Below are 27833 nucleotides of genomic sequence, written 5' to 3' on the forward strand. Positions count from 1 at the left end.
GACTATATCGGAAACAATTTTATCACTTATTGAAATCATCCCCGGTCTATTGTCTCTTCACTGGAATTACAACATCCAGTACTTTAATGAAGAAAAAAATCAATTTGTAAACTTTGCAAGCACAAAACCAGAATCTGCACTGGAACTCATATTTCAAACTTCCATTCAAAACTCTTAGTTTGGCAACACAAATGCACTATTTTAAAATGGTTAAACTTCCCCTCACGAATGGAGCAGCAGTAAAAAAAAAAACCCAAAAGTGATTCTTTAACATCTGATTGCAACAAACTTCAAGTAAACGGGGGAAAATTCAAAATTTTCAGGCTTATAAAAGTACAAATTAATGTGTATAAAACAAACTCAAATCTATACTTCACCCAGTATGATTGGCAAGTGTTCAAACATATTTTGTAAGTAGGTAACACTCACGTTTACAACCACTAACTTTAGTCGTGAGTTTCTCTAATTTCCAAAAAAACAAATGAACCAGCCACACTGAGAACGACTGAGCTCAAACTAGAGCTGACTGCATCGACCCCTCCTCTTGCTCCTTAAAGCAGCACCCACTGCATTAGTGTCACAAAAACAGTGAAACGTACCTTTAATGTTTTTTTCCCCCCTTGGCTAGTGTTGCTACTCTGAAATATTCTGGGCTCTCGTTTTAGATCCTCAGTGTAGAAATATAGGACTCATTTTGGCAACGTGAAAAGAAGGTAATCACTGCATTTACACAGGCACATATGGCACAAATACCACAAAAAAAAAAGTTCAAGTGCTTTTCATATCCTCACGGGAAACTAGTGTCAGCAGAGCTCAAGCTGCCTGGAGCAGTAAATAGTCTGCAGATTTAGCCTGAAGTGTGACTGCATACAAATCCCATTTATAAAAATGTTCCTGGATTTATAAAAATGTAGTCCTAAGATTTTTCCCAGTGGTTATGCAAAGGAGTCTCAACATTAAATGCATACAGGATGACGAGTTCATAACTAATTTTGCTTGTGCATCTTCCAAGAACCCAAAGCATCTGAAATACGAGATCCCGGTGACTGAAGCTGAGCAACATAGACTGTATATTAAAGATGGAGATCATTTCTGGGTCTCGTGTTGTAATGGCCAGCAGCGAGCTTTCAGAAAGAAGTCAGACTATACAAATCTATTGGAATTTCTTCCTTTGAGCACCCTCATCTATGAAGTTAAACACGTTCCTCATGAGATTGTGGTCTTAATCTCTAGTGTTACATTTCACTAAATACAACATGATCTTTTATTTGTATATTATTGTCCCCATTACAGTAAAAAAACAACAAAAAAAGCAGTTTATGCCTTTTAGGTAGACCTACTTTGTGACTTAAAAACCTGGTTAATCCCTTCCCTTCTGCGCATAGTCCTGTTCAGTCCAACCTGTAGAATCAGTGTGTATAAACGGGGCATCCCCCAAACATCAAGATGAGAAACGAGAAACACTCAGCTCACATAAGGGCTTCGCTAACCAGTGAGTCCATCTTTTATATACAGTCTAAGGTCCCAAAGTGCAACATGTCATGTCAGGACATAACATTACTTCTATGTCAAAGTCAGGTTTAATAAATAACTCCAGTACTTCAGATAAAAAGAGGCCTTTAGCCTATTTTATGAGGCCATGACCATCTTCGTTCTGTGGTGATTTGTCTGTCAACCACCTGCTGCTACAACGGTGACAGAAAGTGATTTTTTTTGTTGTTGTTTTGTGGCACAACTCTTTTCTTTTTTAAACGCTGTCTGAGGCATTTTAACTCTTAATTGAGTTCTTTTAAATCCATCTTAAAAGAAGGTGCAAAGGAGTCCGAGCCGACAGCCGTAGCAAGGCCACCATGCTGCATGTGCAAACTTTAAAATCTCGCCTGTTTGACTATAAAGTTATTGTGGAGACTTTGAGGACTAACAGATGCATTAGAGGTTTGGTTCATAGAACTGTCTGCTTTTAGCTACAAGGAGCGTTCATCATAGTGCAGTTTCACTTCCACCTCTGCAGAGCCGTTTCTGCTTTCATAACCAAGCACTCACCCCCTGAACTTTAACATGAAGTCTTAGAGTTTGAGCTTTTACTTTAGTGACCATTATTTGGAGTAGCAGTTACGACAAATGGTTACCTGGTCATTGGATTGTGCACCATAAACTAAATATGGTTTCTTCGTTATTTTCATTGAGACTTAATATATATATACACTTGGGGCTGACAGTCGTAACTATTAATATTACAGCAGACTCTTCTCTGTCTGACTACAAGGGAAGATATTTTAGACTCTCTGCAGATGTTCTGCATTCAGAGTCAAGCAGCTACATCGACAAGTTAGACAGATGCACATGTCGCTCTTTTCTTTCTTTTTTCCTTCCTTTAAACAAATGACAAATCAAGTGTAAGGATCATAAAATGCATGTGCTCCACCCCTTAGCAGCAAACACTGTAGATATAAGTTGGCATATGGATCCTATACAACACTGAAGAGGTGGTACTCATGAGTGTGACTGGTTCGAGGCCGTCACGGCAGCGGCGCAGCACTCTTTCATGTTGGATTGGAGGAGCATCGCTGCAGGAGGAGGGCGTGGCAGGTGTCACAGACTCGCACTGGTTTGGGAGACGCTGGCAGAGGAAGCTCGTTGTCAGAGCAGCTGTTACAGAAAATCTCCCCACAGTTCCTACAGTGGTGCTGTAGAAAGAGACAGAGAGTAAAACCAACTTAAATGCTTCTGGATTAATTTTACATCCATTAAGATCAACGATTCTTTTAAGTATTTCTTGGGGTCTCTGAGGTTTAAACCTATCTAAAAGATCCTGAAGATCTTTTAGATAAAATGGGTGTAAAATCACAAACCATCCAAAATCATTCAGTGCAGAATACGACCCCGGTTCAAATATAACTATCTGAAGTCAACTTAAGACAGACCTTTCTTCTTGAGATGGAGAACTCCTTCTCACAGAGCTTGCAGTGAGTGGCTTCTTTGTCCTTCAACCAAACCTGACCCCCCTGAAACAAACAACAAACCTGTGTTCTTAAATTGCACACAAACCAAAGTCAGCTTTGCTAACTACACTTATTCTGGGATTTTGCAGCTTCTTCTGATCCTTTTTTTTTTTTTTATTAAACTGTCTGAATTACCTGAAGAGCTTTGTTGGCTTCTTTGATGTCCTCAATCTTCAGTTTGGATCTGATTTAGACAAAATGGACAAAGTTACCAATCGAAGGGCATGAATTTCATTTTGTAGCACACGCAGAGATAAAGAAGATTTTAGCTGTAATGATAATGATATTGCTGTTGTTACAGTTTTTCTGACTCATTAAAACTTCTTAGTCTGGTGCCAAAAACCTTAAATAAAAGTATCAAACTATGTTAAAATTAACTTATTCTCACTAAACACAATTTTCCCAGTGATCTACATGTGATGCGAATGTCTTCTTCTTTTTTACATTAAACAGATGACAGCTTATAATTTAGATTTAAGCCTTAGTCACAGATGTCTAAATGCCTTTGTTGTGTGGCAGTGAAAAGCAAACTGGAAACTAAGGATGCTCATTTTTGCCACTGAAAAAAGAAAAAGGTTTCCATCCATAACTTAAAATGTTCAGTAGGGTATCTCAAAAAATTTGACGGAATAACTCAAAAAATGTTTGAGTCAAAAGCTCAAAATTTTCAAGAAAAGAACTAAAAGATTTCAACTTAATAAGTCAAAAATTTGTGTTAGTTCTGCCAGTCAGGAAGCTCTAAAAAAGACGTCATTTCAGTGTTACCCAGAAGGAGAAAGGGAGGAATCAGCTGTCCAACAGTTCATCATGACAACATCGATCAATACCTTTTATGCAGTTAAGGAGCCATTCAAAACTGAAGAACCGCCCACCAATTTAATTTGTTTACACTTGCTACACATTGGTAGCTCACTCATGCTGTTAACACCTGATTTTGGCACATGTGTCTGTGTCATGTACTTCCTAGCAGCCACTGGTTGGTCAGTATGACAGTCTTTATAGTTCTCATGCTAGGATTTACTCATAAAAAGGCTCATCTAGAATTGTTCCTATACCACATAATGTACTGTATATCTGATTCATAATCAAGTTTTAATACGCTGCATGAGAAAAATGTGGAAAGGCCAAGACTTATGAGACATTGCCTCACCTCCCTCTAAACTGCTAAGCAACTTTGTTATGGCGAAAAGAGAGCTTTTCAAAATAAAGTTTGCATACTCGCTGAGTTTGGAGCCAAGCTCCTCCAGAGCTTTTTCCTGGTCCTCACAAATGGTCTTCAGCTGAACATTTTCATCCTGGAGACGATGAAACTCCTGGAAAAAATCAATCAAAGGGAAGCAAGAAAAGAAAAGGATCAACATATATCAAGTAAACGGAAATATGTACCGTCATAAGCACAAACACGCACTTTAAAAAAAACATAGCATCCTGTCCACTATTTATTTTCCCCCATCTCACCTTTTTTAGACCGTTTATCTGCAGCGCCTCTGTGCTGAGCTGAGCTACTGAGTCCCTCTCCCTGTGCAGGTCATTTTGTAACGTCTGCCTCCACTCCCTCTCTATCTTTAGGTCCGTCTCCAGCTGCTGACTACAGGTACAGCACATCCACATGTTTATATCAATAAGAAGGTGAAGGTGACAAAGTAATAGATTATATTATAGCATTCACGGATTCAAACATACATGGAAAAAAAAAAAATCAATGTATCAAGTATTTATGTAAAATTTAGTTAAAGCAGTGTGGGTGGGTGTGTCTTAACCAATCCATGTAGGCGGTTTGCTTACAGTTGCTTTTCTCTGTGTTCGATCTGCCGCTGGAGGCTGTCGGCTTTGTTTGCAAAATCCAGCTTGAAGCGTCTGGTGCCCTCCTCGGCCGAGGTGCGGTGCCGCTCTGCCTCCTGTAATCTGCACCATTATAACCAGGAACAAACTCAGGACCATGGAGAGAAAAAACTGGGAGGGCAGGGAAGAGGAAGTTGGGGTGTAGAGGGAGAAAACAACATAGGGAGATGGGCAGGAGGATGGACAGTAAAGTAAAGGAGGCAAGGCTGAGGCTGGGATGAAGGAAGGTGTTGCAGTTTGAACTGCCAGGAAGTAAAACTGTGAGCAACAAAAGGACGCGTGACTGAGAATTTACCTGTGGGTGTTTAAAAAGAACAATAAGGAACACAAAAAGTGTAAAGACGGCAAAACAAAGATGCATAATCAAACAAAGCGTGGAAATCACCTAGGAGAAACTAATTGGACAAGGAGAGTAAAGGACAGCTCCTCTCACACTGAGTCTCTTTACCGTTGCTTGTTTCAGACAGATTATTTTAAATCACAACTCATGCAAAGCTACTGTAGTCCTCTTCTTTTATTTGCTCCGCCACACTCTGGCATACACCGACTGTTGACTGTTCACATAAAAAAAATGTTTCTAAACACGGCATGCTAAAGGTTTCACAAAAAACTCAAAACATACCCGGCATTTTCAAAACATCTACCTTTATTGATCACGGTGATAAAAGACAGTAGTTGTGAATTTTAAACAGCTGTACTGACTGTTTCTTTTTCTTCAGATTAGAAGTATTAGGAACATGGAGTTAAGAGTAGAATTACTTCCTGATATATCACAAAAGTCAATAAATATGCCAAGACAAACACAATAACGCAGTTCCCTTGACAGGAACTCCAGAGGTTTACAGCTGTGTAACTACAGGTCTTTTCATTTGGATCAGCTGTCTGTTCTGCAGAGACAAAACACACTGACTGATCTAAAGCTGCTGGTCCCACAGAGTAGTATCTAAAAATCTCAACCTGACAACGAGATGAGCTGTGTGCAAATTTATGTATTTTTTTAAAAGACATAGTGCACATATTTACTTTCCACTATATTACTTGAGTGTCCAAATTCTGAGCATGTGATCTAGGCTCTATATAGTGCCCCAACAATGAATGTAAACTACTTTCTGCTGACAATCTCATCAATCCTTACAATTTGTACCTTTACAGTGTCGTGTATCAAGAGAAATGGAGCAAAGTTTTGTGTCTGAAATCTCCATTTAATGCTTACTAACCAGGGGTAAGGTTCGCCATGCAGAGAAAACCGGCAGCAAACTAAAAGCAGCAGAAATTTCTGACTAGACATCTGCAGGGGGACCTCAGTGCCTGATTATGGTGAAATGTAGACAGCAGCAGAAACATTTTGTTTAGATTTGTGATGGTTTTCCTGTTCCAGCGCTTACTTGTGAGCATTAACAGTTTCGGCTGCCTGGGAAGAAAATAAAAACGCTCTTCCTGGTGGAGGAACACACAGCAAAGAACAGAAACGGTTACTCAAACAACTCAGCCAAGACAGTGTTAATGCCTTTAACTATTTTCCTAACAGGTGTGTCTGCATTTTGTTTTTCTATAGTGGCGGGAAGGTCTTTAATGATTAAGTACTAGCACCTTCCACCTTTATTTTTCATCTTGACTAAACGTTAAAGGGACTCGACTCAGCGTTAGCAGGTAAAACCTCTCAGTAGCTGTGACACAAAAGCCGAGCGCATGCCCCTCTAACTCAATGTGATCGATAAATACCTTTATGCTTACATCCAAACAGCCAGCTATCTCACTATCTGTGTTACTGCACATAAACTGACTACTGGAGACAGGAAGAATATGTAGCACTTGTATGTATGAGTGTGCACGCCTGTGCATGTTCATGAATAGTAGTGCATGATTAATTGAAAACGTTTTTTCAGTTTCTATTAAAGTATTAACTGTCTCAATATTGGATCAGTTAAACTGTCATGACAGAGTAAACTTTCCCTCACTTAGCACTAACCATAGACTGTATATAAAAGATGGACCTGGTTTCTGGATCTGAAAACTGAAGTCAGTGCAAACCTGCATACTTTCTAATGTCCAGCAGGGGGCAACCTGTCTGGTTTTGTAACCATGCTTCATTTACTTCATCATAACAAGCAGCTTCAAACAACGCTCATCTTTTACCGCTAATGTCTATTATCTCAGGCATATCTTAAAAAAACTGGCAACATTTCAGCACTGCCAAATATAACAAATGCAATGTGGAAAGAACAGAAAATGCATTGTATATGTAAGTTACAGGTAGCTCGAACACACTACAAAAGAACAGTGAGCAGCACAGCCGCCATGCAGCCAAGGAAGTGCATTAAGATACCACACAGATGTTTTAGATGTCGTAGTTCTTCAAAAGTACAGCAACTCATTTGTAAATCTTATCAAACCTTTCATTAATTTACAGTGCTCATATATTCAATAAGGTGGCCACAAGGATATTAATAAACACTAGTTGTACTTAGCGCTGTGTTCAGTAACCAGCCTCCCCAGCACACTCTACACACTACAGCTGTGCAGAACTAGTTGATTAGATATTTAATGTCAGAAATACTAGCCGATTAAACATATTATCCATATTTTATTAATACACAAGGACATTACTAGTTCAAAGAGGTTACAACACCACCGTCCACAACCTGGGGCTGCAACCCAACAATCGCAGGCACCTCCTCCTTTCTCTTTTAATAGAAGTTTTAAAAAAAGCGAGGCGGGAAAGTATTCTGCAGTACTCTGTTTAAAAAAATAACAATCATAGACGAACGTCTGTCAAAATGAACTGAAATATAACCAAGCAACTCAAGTGACGTGTAACCACATTCTGCACCGGGTTGTGGAAGAAACCAAGGCCGCTACTTCGGTTATCCAAAGTCTGCAGACTGTACATGTTTGCAATGTTATACACGGCGGCATTTAAAACATGATTTGATTAGGGGTGTCTGTAGCTCAGGAGGTATGGCAGGTTCAGTCTGTAAGCCAAATATCGTTGGGCAAGATAATAACCCGAAGTTGCTCTTCAATGCATCGGTATTCATCGGGGTATGAATAGATATGATAGAAAGCGTTTAACCATAGAAATAAGTGCTTAGATGAATGGGTGTGAATGATGCTTGTAAAGCGCTTTTAGTGCTCAGAGTAGAAAAGCACTATATAAGAAGTAGTCTATTTACCATTAACACAATTAATGTGATTAATGGTTTCATATAGCTAAAATACAAAAATTCTAATGTATGATAAAGTTTAAGCTTATCATACATACACGTGGTAAATTTTTGGATGTTTTCTGTCTTTTAGAGTAGTCAACTAGTCTAATTTTTCCTCTCATTTAACAACTAGTACGGTAAGTTAACCACTAGGAGCATCCCTACTTTCAACACAGCTACCTCTGAGAGAGGGTGGCATTGAGCCCATAAATGCCTACAGAAACATGGATAAGAAATTAAGTAAATTACAGTTAATGGAGTCAAATACTCTGACAGAATTGCAAAAACGAGTCAGAGATGTGAATAAACCTCTCAGTCATTAGTTTAAAGTCGTCCTAAATGCAGCACGATGTTCAGTTTGTATATTATGATCCATACTAGGAGTCTTTTAGGGTGGGCCTACATAACTTGCGTGTAACATCCCTCCATTTCTTACTCAGATCCTCCCCTCGTTTGTCATGTTTCAAAACACCAAGGTGGCAACAATCAAAGCGCTCAGCTCACAGTAACTACATCCATTTTTTGTATCCAGTCACTGTTGACCAACAAACCTCTTAAAGTTGTTTGGATGCATTTTAACCAAAGATCACGAGACACGGCAATAATCTCTTTGAATCCCAGCACTTTGCTGATGAAGTAAATAAATCAAACATGCAGTCCCAGTTTCACCTGAATCTGTGGCAGCTCTCAGGCCCTAAAACCATCTGAATATTATGTGCAAAAAAACAGGAATGTTCTTCTAAGTAAAGTCCGTTTAGTCATGCGCTCATATCCTCAGAAGGAGATGTCCTTGACTAGCTTATACTGGTGCTCTGTGTCTGTGCTGGCACACTTGACAAATGACATAGCAAGCGTTCTGGTCTGACTGAGCAGATCCTTATCACTGCACAGAGGAGCAGGGATAAAAATCGGGAAACGAAAAAAAAAAAAAAAACATTAAACATGGAGGTTTCGAGGGAGCAAAATGAATGGATGGAAGTTATAAAAGAGAAACAGAAGGGAGGGAAAAAAGAGGAAAGAAAGGAGGGAAGGAAGAAAGGATGTCAATACATCAGTGGCCCGGGTTATACTTAACACTTTTTGCGACTTAACATCACAAGCACAACAGGAAGTGTAAACGTAAGGCATTGTAATATTCATCTGAGTAAGCTTGAGTAATGAAAAGAAGTTGGAAAAAGAGGGCAAGGAAATGCAGAATATAGATGATTATGACTGCGGCAGATAAATCTGGAATTTCCCAGCTACATCTGCACAACACTGCACTATCAACATGGAAGATTTGAGCCTGGACACAAAGCTTTACGCTCACAACAACTACATGTCCGATTCTCAGGGGGCGATTTTCCATTAGATGTAATAAAGTTATTCTTCATAAGATTAGATTTACTTTATTAAAACGTTTTAGCTACACCACAAAACTCCCACTAATGTGTCCTATAGCACCGGCCTACAAACATCTTTAGGATAGCCAAAAGAAAACATTCACAACCAATCGCAAATAGGATGGAACAGATTTAAACCAATGGGAGAGGAGATGGGAGAGGTGGAGTGTGTTGACTGGAAGACAATGGGCTTGGGTAGGGGAGGGGGGATCATAAAGCATCAATGAACTCGCAGATAAAACCACAAACATGGAGCAGGTACACACTGAAGGACTGAAAGACATGGGCCAATAGCAACAGAGCTGAACATGCATGAGATTTACTGCAGTGTGTCAGATATGATAAATATGGGATTGCAGGGTTTCCACAAGGAAACTAGTAATAACATATTGAACTATTGTCTTGATGCTAGGCATCTGCCTAGTGGCTCTGCTCCCCTCTGAAGAAGAAAAAAAAATCAAAGTTTTTGTCTTTTTTTTTGTAACCACTGCACAAATCAAAAACAATTAAATGTTTAGGGAGAAGAGAAAGGTGCATTTCTACTTGTTTGTTATGTTTTATGTGACTTTTATTACTTCTATGGGCTACCATCAACCAATCTGCCCTATAGAACATATTGATTAATAATCATAGTCCCAATTCTTTTCTGTTTAGAGTTATTTACACTGAAACATAACAACATCATCAAAAAAAATTCTCAGAAATATCAAACTTACTTTTCTAAAGAGGCATAAAGTATTATCAGCTTAACTTAAAGGTTCAGAAGTCTGAACAGAGCAGCAGAGAACATGGTGTAAACACCTGGACGTGAAACAAAGGGGACAAAGTGCTTTGCATCCAGAGGCTGTGTGTCTCACCTTTGCTCCAGCTGCTTCATGGTGGCAGTGATCTGATTGGTCTTCTCCTCCAGACGACTGATCACATCATTCTTCTTCTTCATTTCCTCGTCAGACGACTTAAAAAAAAAGAAAAAGGGAAGTAGTAAGGATTACTATAGTTCTGTTATTTCTGGATCTTAAACATTATATGACGATGAGTGTGTGCTTGTACCTGCATCTTCTGGTACATTTCTACATTGATGGCTTTGACCTCATCCAGCTGCTGTCTCAGTCCAATCAGTGTGTCCTATTAATGAAATCAGAGACTTAGCTGTGTTCTGGTCCAGTATTGGCTGTCTTCTTTACGCACACATGCATGTTTTTTGTTTTTTTTGACTTACTATAGCAGTTACAGAAAACTGGACGCTCATATTAAACATTCCCTGTGAGACTTCAGACGGCTCTAAATGCTCTGCAACCAACAAGTTCTTCTACTCTTCTTATCAAAGAAAGCAGATAATTATTACTGGCTGCAATCCAAGATAGTGAAGTTAAGTTTGGGTTGACTGCAGGACAAGATTCTCTGTAGAGAAGCAACTGAATGATATAAAGAATCTGCATAACATCAGACTGACCAGTGAGTCACCTGGTAGGGAACACATTAGACTGGAAGCAGCGAGCTGGTTAGCAGTGACTGAACATTAAAATCAGGAGTGTGAGGGTTATAAATTGATCCTAATCACAGATTGGGTTATTTGTTTTACCAATAAAAGTAAAAAAAAATAAAAAATACTGGCATTCACCAGTGCTACCCCTCAGCCTCCTAGTCAATACACCTACGGTATCAATTTGAAAATCCTAGGTCACCTCCTTATCACGTTCACAAGACTTTCAGAAAACTCATCCCATTCAGAAACTTGGGAATCCATGTTGCCCACCCACCCGGCAGGGTGATGACAATATCCCATCAACCTTTTTTGAACAGGTAATGATGGCTGACATTTTCTATCCATTGCAGTTGGAATTTTAATTATGTTTGCATCTCCTCACAAAGATGAATTAATGCCGCTGCTTCAGTATCAGTAAGTAAGAATCTGTTCTGAAAAACAAAATATTTGTTCTTACCTGTTTTTCGTGAATATCTTTCTCCAGAAGTTTCATGGCGAGCTCCATTTCCTGCTTCATCGACACCTGGACCACCAGCTCATTCTCCACATCCTGAAAATGGCAAAATGCATAAATGTAATGTTTGTTTATAATGACGTCATGAACACATTCTACACACACACATTCTACACACACACACACACACACACACACACGCACACACACACGCACACACACACACGCACACACACACACACACACACACACACGCACACACACACACGCACGGCCACTGTCTGACCTGTCTGAGCTGACACTCCTCTTTTAGCTGTCTTCGCACCTCGTTGTACATCTCATCCAAACCCTGACGAGACTGTTTGTACGTGTCTCTCTCCACTGACACGTCACCTTGAGTTAACTAAATTAAAAAATTAAAATAAATTAAAAAATTAAAAAATAAATAAATAAAAAAAAACACCAATAGGGAAACTTTATATGGATGGATTGTAAGACCTAATTTCCGTTTCACTTTTAGTTGAAAAAATAACATTCAGAAACGTTCATTTTGTGACACAGTGTACCTCTAAATGTTGCTGCGTCTTCAGCAGAATGAGGGTGTTTTCACTCCTCAGCTGCTGGTTTTCTTCCTGCAGTTTGATGATGTTGTTCTTGGCTATGGCTAACTGCACACACAAACATATCCACATGTATTAGGAAACATGTTTAAAACCTAAAACATTAAAATCTAGTATGGTATAAATGGATATCACAAGTAAAAGACTGTCTTCACTTGTTTTGCAAATTTAGGTTTCTTCTACCCACACACATTGGACATTTTGCTTAGCAAATGGTCCCAAAAAAGGCAAATTCGTAGATTTCTCTTAAATAAGCTTAAACACAGATTTGTTGGCTTTACTGTACATGACTTAAAGGAGTAGTCACCCTTCAAAAGCGCAGTTTGAAAAAGAAAACCCCTGATAAGAAACTCCAAATTTGGCTGGAGGATTACAGCTTAAAGGTTAGACATACCTCAAACCTCTAACCAAGTGGTGTCACTAGAGAGCTGCATGTGCAACCGTGTAACTTGGTGACACAGACACTATTATACTCCAAATATACTCTATGACTTTAATGTGTAACAGACAAATGCTTCTCCACACAGGTGACAGGTGGGTGATTATTGGTTCTCACCTCCTCAATGAGTTTAGAGTTGGACTTCTCTAGAGAGTCGACTCTGCCCTGAAGCCCGTGAACTGTGGAGCTGCATGAAGAAACAACATTATGGTGGGCCTCTGACCTCTATATGAGTTTCATTAAATTAATGTGCAAACATTTAATATTTCGTATATGAAACCAGGACTGCAGTAGCTGTAATATAATCACAGCCGCCACACAAGTAGGGTTTATTTAAAATTGTTAGCATTAACGAAAGACTCAGATTAGTCTCCGTTCATTACTATCAAGTCTGTGAGAAGACAAAAGTTGGATTTCTAAACCACCCAGACGGGTTTAATCTCAAACTCTGGAATACTTTTATTCTGGGAAGTGTTGTGGTAAAAATACAAAAACTTCCTGCAACTTCCTGTCAGTTATTAACAGCACAATCTGCAGGTCCTCCAGCACACAGGTCTGTTTCCAGTACAAACAAATGTCTTACTTGAGCTGTCGGTTCAGTTCCTCTACATAATTCTTCTGATCCAAGATGGATGCTATCTGGCTATTCCTGTTGTCATAGAAACAGACACAAGAGAAAGAGAGCTGCATCACATTTGGGGAAAGAAACCAGCTGCATCAAACCGAGGAGAGAGAAGAAGAAAAAAAAACTGTACCTCTCTTCACTCCTGTAATCATCTATGTCATTCTTCAAATACATGGAGAAGTCGATCACCCCGACCTTAAATGAATAAAACGAAGGCGCTAGTATCACTCAGAGGCAGGCATGTTGCTTTTCACAACGACTGCACAAACATCAATTTGAAGGAATTTGAAGAAATCCAGACCATTTACAGAAATTAGATGCCTACAAGCACATGTTGACTTATTTAAAAGTCACAAAACAAACACAATATATGCAATTTGTAACTACAAAAATGTATCAATTAACCGCATGCATGCATAAAAGCCACCGGCTTGCTATAGCACTATTAAAATGGTGAGTTGGAGAAGAGCTGATAAGAACTTAAAGGAAAGTTAAAGTAAACCAAGTCCCCATCCTTTGGTTTCATCCTGTCAAAGGAGAGGATGTTATCTGTTAAATGACCTCAAAAATTGAAACATAGTACTGCTCTCATTTCATTTCTGCCCAGTCAAGCTCTCTACTGGTGCTTGGCTTCTACGGTGAAACACAGATCAAATGAGAGTCTTACACACACTTTTAGACACACTAGATGCAGCTGTAGATGTATTCAGGTTTGTGTAATCTGCTGTCCTGGGCTAACGGTTGAGGCAGGATTGGTTTTCGTCACCTCTAGTCAACACAAGATTTCTGCTACCTAATGAAACATGCAGGGCTTTGGGTGTTGTGTCTACATCTTTATAGTTAGGCCTCTGAGGCTGCAACATGAACTCCAGTGGCTCTGAATTTTGTTTATTGCGCCTTTAATCAAAATCACGATTAAAAGAAAGAAGAAGGAGAATTTAAAAAAGGCAGTTTCCAATTGATTAATACTGAAAATAAATATTAAGAGAGAACACAGACTGTTTTTACAAAGGGAGTCAGAGATGCAGAGATAAAATAACTTAAACTGGCAATCACACTTCCTGAAACCACACAACAAAAGATAAACTGCTTATGCTCAAAGGTCACGTAGTACAGGACAAATGAGTAACATTCTTTGCTCCACTGACACAAAACACCACCCTCTGGTGCTTGGTATGGTGTAAGCAGGAAATTAAATAAAACTGGCTACACAGCAATGTCAGACTTTTTCTAATATCAAAATATTTCTCCCCATCAGTGGCATACCTGAGAGTCCAGGTCCTCGCCTTTCACACACAGGTTAGCATCGATGACGTTAAGGCCCACCAGCAGGCCCACGATCACTGCTCCCTCCTCCTCCAACATAAGAGCCGAATTCTCATAGAAATCACTGAGGAAGCAAGAGATGACATCATCTGTTACCCTCAACGGCCTGAACAGTCAATCGGCAATGTTTCATTATAAATATATAATAATATTCACATATACACATTCTCTCTGGTGTACCTGAGCAAGTCTTTTCTGGTGATGAGAAGTCGCAGGTAGTCGGCCAGCCGTTTCTGCATGAGAGCCAGGCGCAGCCATGCTCTGGCTCTGCCTAATGGAGTCCTGGAAACAAACACCAGTGATAAGGTTGGATTTCAAGGTGTTTCTGAGGGTCTGTCTACTCAAGTCTGCTGTAGTTAGATTCTATTTAACCCTGACTCTTGTTACTGTTCATCATCTATGAGATGGGAACAAGAAAGTGCAGCATTCAGTATTTTCTCTTAAAGTTTGACAGAGATTTCGAAACATTTTCTAAATACTGAATACAAGCTTTTTCTATTTTCAGTGTATTGGTGTTCTCTCTCAATCCGAACATCCAAAACTTTGCTTTCTTTGTGGGCACAGACACTGTTTGAGCTTCCTTGTATCAAACCTTTGCGTCGGCACTCAGCGTTGCTAAAATCCTGCTTTTTTGCACGTCTGTTGCTCTTACTCAGCCCCAGCAAAGGAAACAGACTCTGTTCTCTGTGTGAAACAACACAACTGTTCCTCATTTAGGACCAGATCAAACTCGAGAACTTAAAGCGTGGCGTGGAAACTGTCCATGAACGAGGTTTAGCGTAATCCTCCTCGCTAGATCCACTGAAGGACACACCTTCAGTATGAATGCAGGACACGACACTTTTTGTTGTTGCTAAACACATCACTTCCAAACTACATAAAGGTTGGTCCTGCTCTATCGCTAACATTATTTTTCTGAATTTTCAGAAGTTTCTGCCAAAGACAGTTCCACGTGTCACATGTTCAGAAATTGTGTCGATATGAAAGAAGAATAGGGAAATAGGAAGAAATGAAGCGGCAGAACGATCAAAGGTGAAGTGAAAGTAAACACCCAGGTACTTCCCTGAGCTGGCTCACGTCACATTCTCATTTCAGCGTTGATTTGCAGTCTCACACTAAATCCCTTGTTTGCATTTACACCTGTGCACTGCTCTCTGTGTTTGTGTCACAAGTGGAGCTGATCATGAAATTTGAGCTAAGAGAGCTACTACCCTGTTTTGCTGAAATATAGAAAAGAATGAAGCCTGTAAAATGAGATAACAACCTGTGTCTTCACTGGAAAAACACTAGCTCCTGCATTAGCATTAACAGCAAGCTAGATGTAGTTAAAACCCTATTACATTGGCGCGATATGGCAGCCTCGCTTCTGTCAGTCTGCCCCAGGGCAGCTGTGGCTACAACTGTAGCTTGCCTCCACCAGTGTATGAATGTGAGAGTGAATGAATAGTGGTATTGTAAAGCGCTTTGGGTGCCTTGAAAAGCGCTATATAAATCCAATCCATTATTATTATTATTATTATTACTACATTGATTTAACAGAGGCATTATCTGTGCTCTAATCAGTAAAATGTTTACACAGAAAAGCAGATAATTCACGGCTGTGTCATGAGATATATAGCGCTTTTTCTGGAGAGGTGTATGTAGTACTATAAATCAAGCTTTACTTCTGATTATGATTGCACGGTGGACGAGAGGTCAAGCCATATGAGAGCAAACGTGTGTGTAAATACATGTACTTCTTACTTAAGTCCTGGCAGGTCTCGTACGGACGCTGAGATCTCTGCCGCTTCGGGACACAGTTTCTCCACCAACTCCAGAGGACCCCACAGGGACTTATTAAAACCCAGAAAGGACTTCTTCACTGGAAAAAGAAGAAAGCAGGAAAAATCAGACATCACAGATTCCCAGCTTACACATAAAATTAACGCCAGCAGGAGCAACAAACTAAATCACAAAGTTGGAACAAAAACTGGCCAGAATATGGAGATTTATGAGTCACTGAGAGACGTAAGACCACTGAACAAATGCTCTCCATCATGGACAAGACATCACACCTGCTCATATACTACAGAGGCACCAGAGCTTATTATCACTCAGATTTATTCAATCCCACTGCCATAAAGAACACCTCGAGAAATCGCTCCTGCAGTTCTCTATAAAACTTATAAATTGAATCAAACTCTCTTCTTTTTCAGAACTGTGGATATTATTTATTAAACACAGTAATTCCCACTGCACGTTCAGTAAACAACAATAACAAACAATCTATCGTGCAGTACACTAGCACAACGCTGACATCTTTACCTCTGAGCCCGTGTTTGAGGCAGTGCTCCATGACCACAAAGAACTGCTGGAGAGGGGGGTAGTCTGAGTCCAGGGTCCGCCCGAAGCTCAGAGCCGACTCGATCAGACCTTTGATACTCAGCTTGGCCATATTCAGTAAGTTAGCTCGTTCCATAGCCATGGGATCTCGCAGGGCTGCGGGAAAACAAATGGCAAACACTTTTAAAAAATATCCATGGCTTTACATTTTCCTCGTACAGAAATACAGATTTAGAAAGAAATTATATGGAGTCTATTACATTCTCTTAAGAACTCCATGCAGAGTTTAATCTAGGTTTAAACACAGCCACTGCACAGCAACAAGAAATAACTATTAAGAATGATTTATTTACCTTTACATAACACATTATTTCTTTTGTACACACAGAATGCAGATAGAAATTAAAAGGTAACTATCTCTCAGCAGGAGCGCCACCAGATTTTTTTCATAAGGGTGGCCATATTGATAGCACAGAAAATAGGTACACCAAATAAGATTTTGAAATCTATAATAATCTGTTTTGATTGACCGATTGATTGACTAATTGACTGACTGAAAGTCCCAACCATTAGTTAATGATTGAAAAGGAAGAAGCTTAAGAGTCGCTCTCCCAGAATAGAGTTAGCTTAAAGAGCAAACTTATTCAGGAAAAACAAATAAGTATTAGATCATGTAAAACTGAAAACTGTTGCCTGTCTCTATGTTGGCCCTGTGATCTGTCCAGGGATTGGCACCAGTTTTTCTGCAACCTTATTACATTATTACCAACACAGGACAGTTTTGCCAGGGGGTGGGGTGCAAATTTGGCCCCCACTTGGAGGCGCCCCTGTTTCTCAGAGATTTGCGGGGCTTCATTTAATGATCATTTTCAAGATGTCTCACTTTAAAAGCTTGACAGATTGATGATGTTTTTGTCAGAGGGCTAAAAAACTGAGTCAGAAGGGGTTAATGTCATACAGCTGGTAATTATCAGAGACAAGCTTGCTATACTGAGTAAATACCTTGACGTCAGGTTGCATATTTGTAATATTTTCTGATAGTCTACCTGAACAGATCAGAAATGTGTTAACAAATCTTTGTCCCAGTTCTGCACCCATTATGGAAATTATCCTAGGCATGAAAAGCCAACATCCCAGAGAGGTAAGGCTTTTAACTAGACAACCCAGTTAATGTAAAGCCAAACAGCAGAACAGGACACAGCAGGGTCAGGTGAAAGCGTGCAGATATGTTGCCTAGCACCTTTAATTGCAGTGACAGGTTGGCCCTAGAGGGAAAGACTTATCAAACCAGGTCATGTAAAGCTGTTGATACTAAAATGCTTAACACATGTACCATTATGAACGTTAAGGAAGCCTATTATACTCGACTTTATTTGCTGCTCATATTACACATGAAATAAAAACCCTCTCAAAAAACAAACAAACAAACAAAAACAACAGGTCAGTTAGGCGGTCAAATGCTTCATTACAGATATTTTTCTAAACACTTGTCTCTGCATGATGTCAGTGAGTGCAAATATCCACAGCAGGTTTCTGAAGCTGGCCACGAGCCAAATTTGAAAACAACAAAACACATGTCAAACATTTGAAAAAGGTTTAAAGTGTTTACTATCCCTGCATCAGAACATTTATTCAACTTAGCTGTTTTTGTGCCCTACCAATAATGTCCGCCCCTCAGTTTAAAAATCACTTGGTTAAAGAGGTGTAAGTGGTTTAAAATAGCTCCTATCAGACAGATGACCTGATGGACAACACCAGTAGATTGGAGAAGACAAATAAGGGCCACTTTGATCTGTTAACCATGCAAAGTTACTCTAGTAGAGCCAAATAAGAAATGTGCATATACTGTGCCTTTGAGCAGCTAAATTGTCTTGAGTGTTGCCATAAATCATGACAATCTTTCCACAGATACATCTTCATCAGACTAAAACACAGAGGTGATGCAAAGCAATTAAAAGCAACAAGCTCACTCGTGGCATAAGGCTGGAAGTTGCAGGGGTTTAAAATTCGTGCTAACAATGCAAGCATTTATCAGAAATAACTGTTAACTGCCTGTTTCATCCTTAATTCAAACACAAGTCCGTGATGTACATCTGAAACCAGCCAGATTATTTATAGCTCTGAGTGTGGGCGGTGATGTGGTGACAGAGACAGACACTCGGGCTGCTGGGCAGAGGCAGTAAAGCTCTACAGTTACTGATTTTGTGAGATCACCAATAGGGTGACAACACATGCAGCTAACAGCTCTGCAGCATGATACAAACCCCGGGGGATGCAGAGGGGCATTTTCCATTTGCACCAACGCAGCATGTGATGTTGCAGGCAGTAAAGCTCCAGAACAACTAATAACAATAAGGCATGGGGACCTATTGTGCAAAAATCATACCGTTAGAAGTATCAATTAACTTAATTAGCGACTGTTTTAACGTAACCAACATCCAAATTAGTTACTGGATGTCATCAGTCTCGTCATCAGTAACCAGGCAGTCCTTCACACCCTCACGGCCCGAGAAGCTCATCAAACTCTACCTTGGACGGCCCAGTCTCCTGGCAGGGACGTCCTGTGTTCCGACACTTTGGGCAGGACGTGAATGCTTCCTGAAATGGTCTCGGACGCCTTTCTGGCCAAAGCGAAGATAGGAGCCTGCCATCGCCCGTCTCCTCCACCTCCTCCTCTCACTGTGCTGCTGCTGTTAGCTTTATCCCCTGCAGCAGCCTTCTCCTCCTGAAGCCTCAAAATCCCAAATACCTGGGATTTATCCTTGCTGCTGTCCGCTTCGGACAGAGACAGGTCGTGCTCTGCTGACGATGCCATGTTCAGGCGCTGAAATGACTGTAGCTAGGTGTGCTCTCCGCTGCGAAAACAGCCAGATTCAAACGGTTTTGCTAACCGTCGGCGAGCTAGCTTTGATGCTCAATTCCTCTGGCGAGCATAATGACAATCGCTGCGTATATGTCTATTAAAAAAAATACCTGTGATGGCACTGGGCAAAGCAATGACAGCTCTAACCAGAATCAAAACCTGTCGTTACGTCTCCGAGCTCCAAAACGTATATTTGGCGCCGCTCTCGCTACATGATGAAGGTGAGCGCAGGTGCCGACCGCACAGAGAACCGCTGCTCAGTAAACGTGTATTTTCTATACATCGTGGTGGCGTAAAGATTTGTTTACAGCCAGCAGACCTAACCGATAGTTGGCGTCTCCGCCGTGCCACTGCACCCGCCCGAGGGGAGGTGTCACACACGGCTCACAAGACACACAAAAGGGAGCACTACGTAATGATTTTAGAGCCTGCTCTGCCGCCCCCTGCTGCTGGAAACGGGAACTGCAGCTCTGCCCGCAGGTGGAGCGTGTACAGAAAAATAACAGGCTCCTTCCGAATAAAATCTGTCTTCTTTCTTGCTACCTTTAGGGGTCGCCACAACGGACCACCTGCCTTAATCTCACCCTAGCATCCTGTGTCACACCAACAACCAACATACATGTCCTTCACAAAATCCATGAGTCTTCTCTATGGTCTTCCACTTTTCCTCCTGCCTGGCAGCTCCACATTCAGCATCCTTTGCGCAATGTATCCACTATCCCTCCTGTGCAAATGTTCAAACCATTTCAACCTTGTCTCTCTTTGCCTCCAAACTGCTCAACTTGAGCTGTTCCTCTGATGTACTCATTTCTTGTCTTGTCCATCCTAGTTACTCCCCATGAAAATAAGCTCTGTAACCTCTCTTGTGCAGTCAGAGCAGATCGCCGATGTCTTCCCACCCCAACCTTGAACTCATCTACCATGGCGTCCCCTGCCCTCTATACTAAACCTACAGTAGAAAATTCTTAAATAGCAATGCAGAAGCATATTAAAAAAGAACAGTGGAAATCATAAACACCCCCACACAGTCACCAGTATAGAGAAAGAAGACAAATATTGGCAGAGAGCACAGCTAAATGGAAAACTTGATTAGGTTTAGAGCTGATACTAAAGGCTGCAGCTAATAATCATTTTATTTTCAAATAATCTGAAAAAATAAAATGCCATTCAGCAGATTCACTGAACACAACAGCATAAAAATGAAGCATCATCAAACTTATTTGCCATTGTCAGTGGCTGGTTTTCTAAATCCCTGAACATCCTATTAAACTCTTGTACCTCACCTGTTTTAAAGCAGTGATTTGTGGGTAAGCCACTGTTTTTCAATGTGAGAGACCAAACAGAAATTTCCATCATACCTTGGCTGTAGGCTAACCGCTCCATACTCTCACTATGAGTGATGCCCCAGCGGTGGAGACTCTGAGGGGAGTACATGATGAGTAGGGCTCTTTTCTGCCCACTGGGAACTGACGAGTAGATCCTCCCTCCTGAAGTTGTCCACTCTGATCCGTCAGCTCCACAGTCAGCTTATCCACTTCTGAGGAACAGATAGTAAAGAGGGTAACAGACTTTTAAGCTCTTTAAGATTAAACTACATAAGTGATTGGCATTATTTTGACTTCTTTCATACATAAGACCACCTAAAGTCATACATTGCTAGCATTTGTTCACCGGCACACCAGGATGTGAAGATGTGGATGGTTTTGAGGTAAACACACTCTGATTATCTGCTGCACTTCCTCTTTTTAAATCCTCATTTTGATCACTGACCCCCAAAACACATCACTCACATATACAAATCCTTTGATGTTAATAATAATATATGCTAAAAGTACCTTTGCTCAAGTATTTCATTTATCCTAAAAACTAAATTTCCCAAAATGTAAGTGTATTTAAGTAAAAATACACTCACCACCACATTTAACAAAAGGCTTTTTACCTTTTCTTTCAGCTATAAGGAATGCATCCACTGGGCCACCGCCTTTCCATCATACAGATCTAAAAGCCTCCAACCACACCAGCAGCACAATCCATTACAGTTGTGGCAGCATAGAGGGTTATAACACACTACACAACAAAGAGCACTGTTTCTCCTCTCTCTCTTCATGTCTCTCTAATACCTCAGGGCTGACCAGGAATCATATGACCAGGTTTGTGCAGATCTGTACATTCCCTGAATGCTACCACCATTAATTCTCAGAATCTTCATTTGTCAGTTCAGTCAGTAGAGAATAAAAAATTCAGGCTTCTGCTATCTCAGTTTTTTTTCCATACCTCACTGAATTTGTCTGTATCCATCTTTATGTCGTGTTTGTTAGAGTCACCGAGTATAACCATGACTGTATAACTATGCATCACCGTTCAAGTTAAAATGCACTGGATTTTAAATGTAGTTATTCTTTTATTTCATATTTTAGAGCAGTAGCTTTAATACATTTCAGTTAAAACTTCTTTAGAACCAGAGCTGTATCATGTTCCCGTCTATCTCCTCCCTCCATCCATGAACCACACCTAAACATTCTCACTACACACCACTTCCAGCATGGTGTGTTTTTGTGCCATTTGACAATCCCTGGGACACGCCCTTCTGCCCGAGAGACAGCACAATGAGCCAATTGACATCCCCCACTGGAAGCTCTTTCCACCAATAGGGGTGTGGTACTGTTTCATCGTAGTAGGCAGCCATTCATTGTGCAGCAATGCTGCTGCAGTTGGAGTGGTGCTGTGATCACACTCTGACAGAGTCACAGATTTATTAATATTAGTTTCAATGACAAGGAGCAAGGAGGATATCAGGAGTGACACATCTTATAAATAGAAAACACAGTATAATTACAACATGCACACTACAGATTACAGTATGTGTGACAGCTAAGTATCACTCCACCACTCATAATGTGCCGTCGTTACTTAAACATGTGGATGGTGCATCTCACCTCAACAGGGAAAAGCGGTGCGTTGATCCTCGGTTATCGGTTATGTCAGCGTCTCAGCAATCTGTAATCCGGTCACTTTCAGGTGATGACTCTGTGAAAGATTGGTTTGATGTACATCAAAGGTTCACCTTATCCATCCAGTTACCAGCTCCCAGTCATCTGGTGACAATAATCTGTCTATCTCGCAGGTGGTGTATGGATGCAGTATCACAACATGACTGTCTGTAGTTCAGGAGGAGTAAGCCGGTACACGCTTGGGGGATATCACCGACAGAAACCACAATCATCACCCCACATAGCACCCAATGACAAGAGAGCAGGGAAGCTGTATGGGGGAGGGGTTTAGGAGTAACACAAGCAAGAACAGAGAGGAGGCTGAAAAGGGGATAAATACAGCAGAGATGAAGGGGAGCCGACAGAAGACACAAAGCAGGAAGAGACTGAGACCAGTGGGTCTCTTATTTGTGCTTATATGTACACATTAGTGTGACACTCTGAATGTATGAATGAAATGTATAAAGATATGAATGAAAACATGGAATTGTCTGTGAATAGTGACTTCTGAACACAAGAGGGGAGGGGCGAGTCTGTTACCATCCAATCAGAAGCAGGAAGCAGAGAGAGGGTCTCAGTGAAGCAGAGCGGTGATTGGTTCAGTTTGGGAGTGAATGACTCTGCAGCTCAGAGAATGAAACAGTTACCAGTGCAGCTGTCAAAGATGAGGCTCACTACATTTCTAATTCACAGAACGAGTGCAAAGACCAAGCTGATTTCATGTAGGCAAGCATGAGCAGTAAGAATGCAAATATTTAAAGGCACAATCAGCATTTTTTAAAACAAACAAAAAAAACACGCATCTCTATCAGTACTGAAGCACTTTTATACATAGTTTCCTGTTAACTTATGCCTTTAAAATCAGCCAAAGTCAGAGGGAGAGGTGCTGAATCAGAGCCAAATGGGACACAATGGGACTATTAAAAAAAGAAAAAGAAGAAAAGAAAACAAGAAGCAAAAGCTGTTTTGAAGGATCCATAAAATATTTATTTATAAAATATATACAGTAAATATATACAGTCTGATACAAACATACATCCTTAAGATCAAACACTGCCAACTACCAGTGTTTACTGGGACCTGAACTATTTAGTCCTCAAACTCAGCAGCATAAAGCACTTGCTGAAATTTCATTCGCACCTCCATCCTTTTTTTAATGGTTAGCCTCTTCAGTGACGGCAAGAGGCTGAGCAAAAACAGTTCATCCTCATCTCTGAGGTTGCTGAGGGGATCTGCAGAACTTATCTCTGTTTCTGCGGATGTTTGTCTTTTGCGCTTAAGAGAGCCTCCCACGTCCTGATCGCTGGTCGGACAGGACTCCGGAAGAGAAAAGCTGGTGCTGACGACAGGCAGAGAGCCCAGCTGAGCCTTCTCCTCTTTGTCTTGCTCCTTCTCAGCGTTGCCTGCTCTACTAGCTACCTGTGTGGTGTGAAAACAGAAAACAAACACTGGTTAACACGGATTGCAACACACTACTGATTACGCTCAGTGATTTTCTTCTTCTTCTTTTTTTCAGATTGCAGTCAAACACCAGACATTTGCAATATTTCACTGTCTACCCCAAGATGGAGTGGTGAGCCAGTGTCCCAACATCCAATGGGAAAGAAGGCTTTTCCACTAGCACCTACTTCGCTTGACTCTGCTTTGGGTGTTTTCTATTACAATTGAGTACCAGCTCAATGTAGATAGGGTCATCATAGGGAGGCAGCTGGAAAGTCTTGTGATGTCATTTGTATGCGACACAAACACAAGACAACAATGGAGGACATCAAGGTGATGCTATACATGTGGCTTGGTCTATGGCTTTTTGCTAGAGTCAGGGTAAAAGAAGAGAGAGAGAGAGAGAGCGAGGGGTGGCTGCAGGCAGCGAGATGATCGTCAGAATTTCAAAATTGGAGGGTTTGATTCTTGTGAAGGAGTTGACCTCATGAATCATCTAGTGATGTCACCTCCTGGCCCATCAGTGGCATGTAGTCTGTTCAATGTGACTCAGCTCGCTTAAAATCCCGGCCATGTAGGTACTAAAAATGTACCTGGTATCAGGTACTAATACCTAATGGAAAACACGAAAAAGTCGAGTCAAGCAGGTTAGATGCTAGTGAAAAAGAGACAGAAATGCTCATGGAGAAGCAGTTGATTAAGACTAGCTTTAATGAACCAGACGGTAGACATTTGCTGAAAAATCACAGCAGGATGCAAAGAAAAGGAAAACAAGTAAACACTGGAGTAGCTTTCACTGGTGCAAAGCTACTCCAGTTTGTAGTTTTACAGTCTAAAACTACAAACTGCTAGTTTTAGACTGTAAAGATCAATGCTTTACAATAAAGGTTTTAGCTTTTGTCTGAAAAAAAAAAATCCTGGTTCTGAGCAGGGATCCTGTCATCTCTTTACTTCACAATTTATCCTGTTCAGGGTTCCAGAGGGGTTAGAACCCAACCTACACAGAGTGCAAGGCAAGGCTAAAACAGAGAGGCAGACACTCCCAAACCTACACCCCCTCAGCCAAATTAGATTCACCAATTAGCCTAACATCTATGTCTTTGAACTGGACCAGGAAATTTGACCCCAGAGCCTTCTCCCTGTCAGACAACAGTACTAACCACTGCATCAACCTCATCTCACAACAAGGGCAAGTACACTGACTCTAAAAATTTCACCTCTACCTGTTGCCTGTTCTACTTCTTTCAACTGCTCCCCATAGGGGTCATCTGCCTTCATCTCACCCTATCCCTAGAATCTTCCTCTGTCACACAAACCCTCTGCTAGACCTCCTTCTTTGCTGAGCTGTACCTCTGATACAGTTATTTCTAATCTTGTTCATCCTCATCACTCCTAATTAAATAATCTGAGCATCTTCAACATTGTCACCTCCGGCTCTGCCTCGTGTCTTTTCATTAACGACCTACAGGAGAAATTTTTAGTTAAATTATGCAAATTCTGATTACATTTAGCTTTAATAAATTTATGTGATGCTGTTCTGTTGAAGGCTGATTAGACAGCAACATTATGTTACTGGCCAATTTTAGTTCATTCCAGAAAACTGACTGAGGCTTTTAAGCAAAACAGTTTGTACAAGACAGAAATATTAAAATATCCAATCGAGACCAAATTTTATTTAAAAAATACTTTTTAAAAAGCACAAATATGACAAAGTACTGTCATACAAACAAATGTAAACATAAAATTTAGAGGCTGTATCGATGACTGAAACCCCTGTAGTGTACTATTGAAATAGATAAATAAAGTTTATATTGTAAGTATTGACCTAATTACAATGTTACAGAGATAAGTTCCCTTATTAATAAAAGAAATAACTCACAACAGCTTCAGAAATCGAGTATGTGTTAGTTTATCTACAGTAATATGGTTGCTACTTTTGGACTTCCAGGTGCTTTTATTTGGAAAAACGGATATCGTTATAGGCATCTGTTCGTAATGACATGGCTGGACGTTTCATGATTTTAGCGAACACAACATATACTATGATGTTTACGATATTTAGCCATTTATATATTCTTGTTTATACGTGCAGAGTTTCAACACTATGCAACAGTTCGGTATGATGGCGGTCACTATGGCCTTTACTAAGTTAGTTAGCTGTAGCTAAGCTACGAAGCTTAGCAAAAGCTAATCTACTAAACATAAAAATGCATTTTACCGAATGGCGGACACACACTTCTGGCTCCCCCATGCCTCTTTCTCCTCTGGGTTTGACATAGGCGGTGAGCCAGGATAGCTGGCTGTACAGCACGGGGGTATGCCTGTCTGCCGGGTCCTCGTTGTCGTCCAGCAGGGGGAAGTGTCTCTTGGCCAGTCGCTTCTTCGCTTTACAGAACTTGTCGCGCAGATTTTTCCATTTCAGCTTCACCTCTTCCTCCGACTTTCCCATGGCGTCCGCGATCTCTTTCCACGACCGATGTCCCTTCATGTTGTCTTTGTAGTCCCGCCGTCTCGGATCGTACAGATTCGGGTGTTCACGTATCAAATCCGCCAGCTTCTTTTCCATCGAGTTCATTTTGTTTTCCGTTGGTTCACTTCTTCACCGCGAAGTCCTTTCGTCGACAGACCGCGATTTCGGTTCGTTTTTCTCGGTAGAGTCTAATCGGCAGGAGGAAGTACTAACGTCGCAGACTTCAAAATAAAGGTTATTCTCTGGACTTTGGTGACACATGACATCCTACAGTAAAAATTCCTTACCATGAAAAAAATAGGAGAATTGGAAAAAATATGAGCTACAGATACTACTTTATTTTAAAGCAGAACATGAATTAAATATAATTCATCAAATTCAAATGTGTTTTCTGTGGTTCTCCAATAGATGGCGTATTTGCTCTATTCTTCTCACCCATGCTGTGTGGGGTTATCACGTACTCCGTTAAAACACAGTAAAAGCTGTAATAATCGTGCATGTGACTTTAACTTTGCACAGAAACAGCTCTTACCGAAGTCATCAATGACCTGAAGATCAACAGTGACTCACAATGAGTTTCAGTCAGTTCTACCTGACCTCACTGCTGCCTTCAACTCATTGACACTTCAAAGTTTTAGATTTGCAGAAATAAAAAGTCAGTCAGGGGTTCCTAACGGAACAGTCCTTGCTCCATTACTCTTTAACCTTTACATGTTCCTGCTTGGTACTGTCATAAAGAATCACGATATATCCTGACATTCTTATGCAGATGATCCAGGGTTATACTTATCATTTTCCTCTGATGATCTAACCCTTGTTCACAAGTTAATACCTGCACTTATCTGATGGTTGCCTCAAAACGTTTTAGAACTGAACAGAGACAAGACAGAAAATTTGTTCATATTTATCCATTTCTATGAAACACTGTGAGGAATTGGGAATCTTGGCATTATTTTGGATTGTGATCTAAGTTTTTATTCATCATATTAATAAGGTCACCAGAACTGCTTTCTATCACTTAGAAAATATATTAAAAAGTTAGAAAAGTCTTACCATTGTTGGAACTTGATCGTTCTGAAAGCATGACAGAAAAGCTGGTTATGACACAAAAGCCCTTATTAACATAGCTATCCATTGGCAGACAGTTGTTGTTGTTTTTTTAGATGTATATGTTATAAATAAAGAAAATATATTTGAAAAGTTCATCGGTTCAACATAATAAATCATTTGAGCAGAGTGTTACACTTGATCTATACAGTATTTGTGTTACAGTGCTAACATGTAAATATTTCCTATATTAGTCCTGTTCAGATATTTATGCAGCCTTTATCACAGGACATTAGATTTAATTTGAAGGAGGCAATGC

At 40.4% G+C, this 27833-nt stretch overlaps 2 protein-coding genes across 4 annotated transcripts; both read right to left on the bottom strand.

The window, feature by feature from the left end:
* Window positions 1-2352: 2352 nt before the first annotated feature.
* Window positions 2353-22644, bottom strand: rufy2 (RUN and FYVE domain containing 2). 3 transcript variants are annotated; one of them, XM_026170587.2, is made up of 20 exons: window positions 22504-22644; window positions 20926-21104; window positions 16687-16860; window positions 16126-16243; window positions 14563-14664; window positions 14323-14446; window positions 13187-13251; window positions 13015-13080; window positions 12549-12618; window positions 11939-12040; window positions 11659-11775; window positions 11376-11468; window positions 10483-10557; window positions 10290-10387; window positions 4788-4907; window positions 4461-4590; window positions 4221-4315; window positions 3138-3186; window positions 2925-3005; window positions 2353-2687 (listed from the first exon to the last, which is right to left on the bottom strand). In XM_026170587.2, the coding sequence occupies exons 2-20, from the start codon at window positions 20999-21001 to the stop codon at window positions 2544-2546; spliced, it is 1899 nt and encodes a 632-aa protein (XP_026026372.1). In that variant the 5' UTR covers window positions 21002-21104; window positions 22504-22644; the 3' UTR covers window positions 2353-2543. The 3 variants fall into 3 exon arrangements, with proteins under 3 accessions (XP_026026372.1, XP_026026381.1, XP_026026363.1); XM_026170596.2 differs by lacking the exon at window positions 22504-22644 and adding an exon at window positions 21507-21612; XM_026170578.2 differs by lacking the exons at window positions 20926-21104; window positions 22504-22644 and adding an exon at window positions 19234-19944.
* An 877-nt stretch (window positions 22645-23521) lies between these two features.
* On the bottom strand, window positions 23522-26677 carry LOC113022697 (uncharacterized). Its single transcript, XM_026168421.2, has 2 exons — window positions 26216-26677; window positions 23522-23976 (listed from the first exon to the last, which is right to left on the bottom strand). Exons 1-2 carry the CDS (start codon window positions 26570-26572, stop codon window positions 23647-23649), a joined length of 687 nt encoding a protein of 228 aa, XP_026024206.2. The 5' UTR covers window positions 26573-26677; the 3' UTR covers window positions 23522-23646.
* Between the last annotated feature and the right edge of the window lie 1156 nt (window positions 26678-27833).

The sequence above is a fragment of the Astatotilapia calliptera genome, chromosome 1 (genome assembly GCF_964374335.1).
Source record: "Astatotilapia calliptera chromosome 1, fAstCal68.1, whole genome shotgun sequence".
Classification (NCBI taxonomy): domain Eukaryota; kingdom Metazoa; phylum Chordata; class Actinopteri; order Cichliformes; family Cichlidae; genus Astatotilapia; species Astatotilapia calliptera.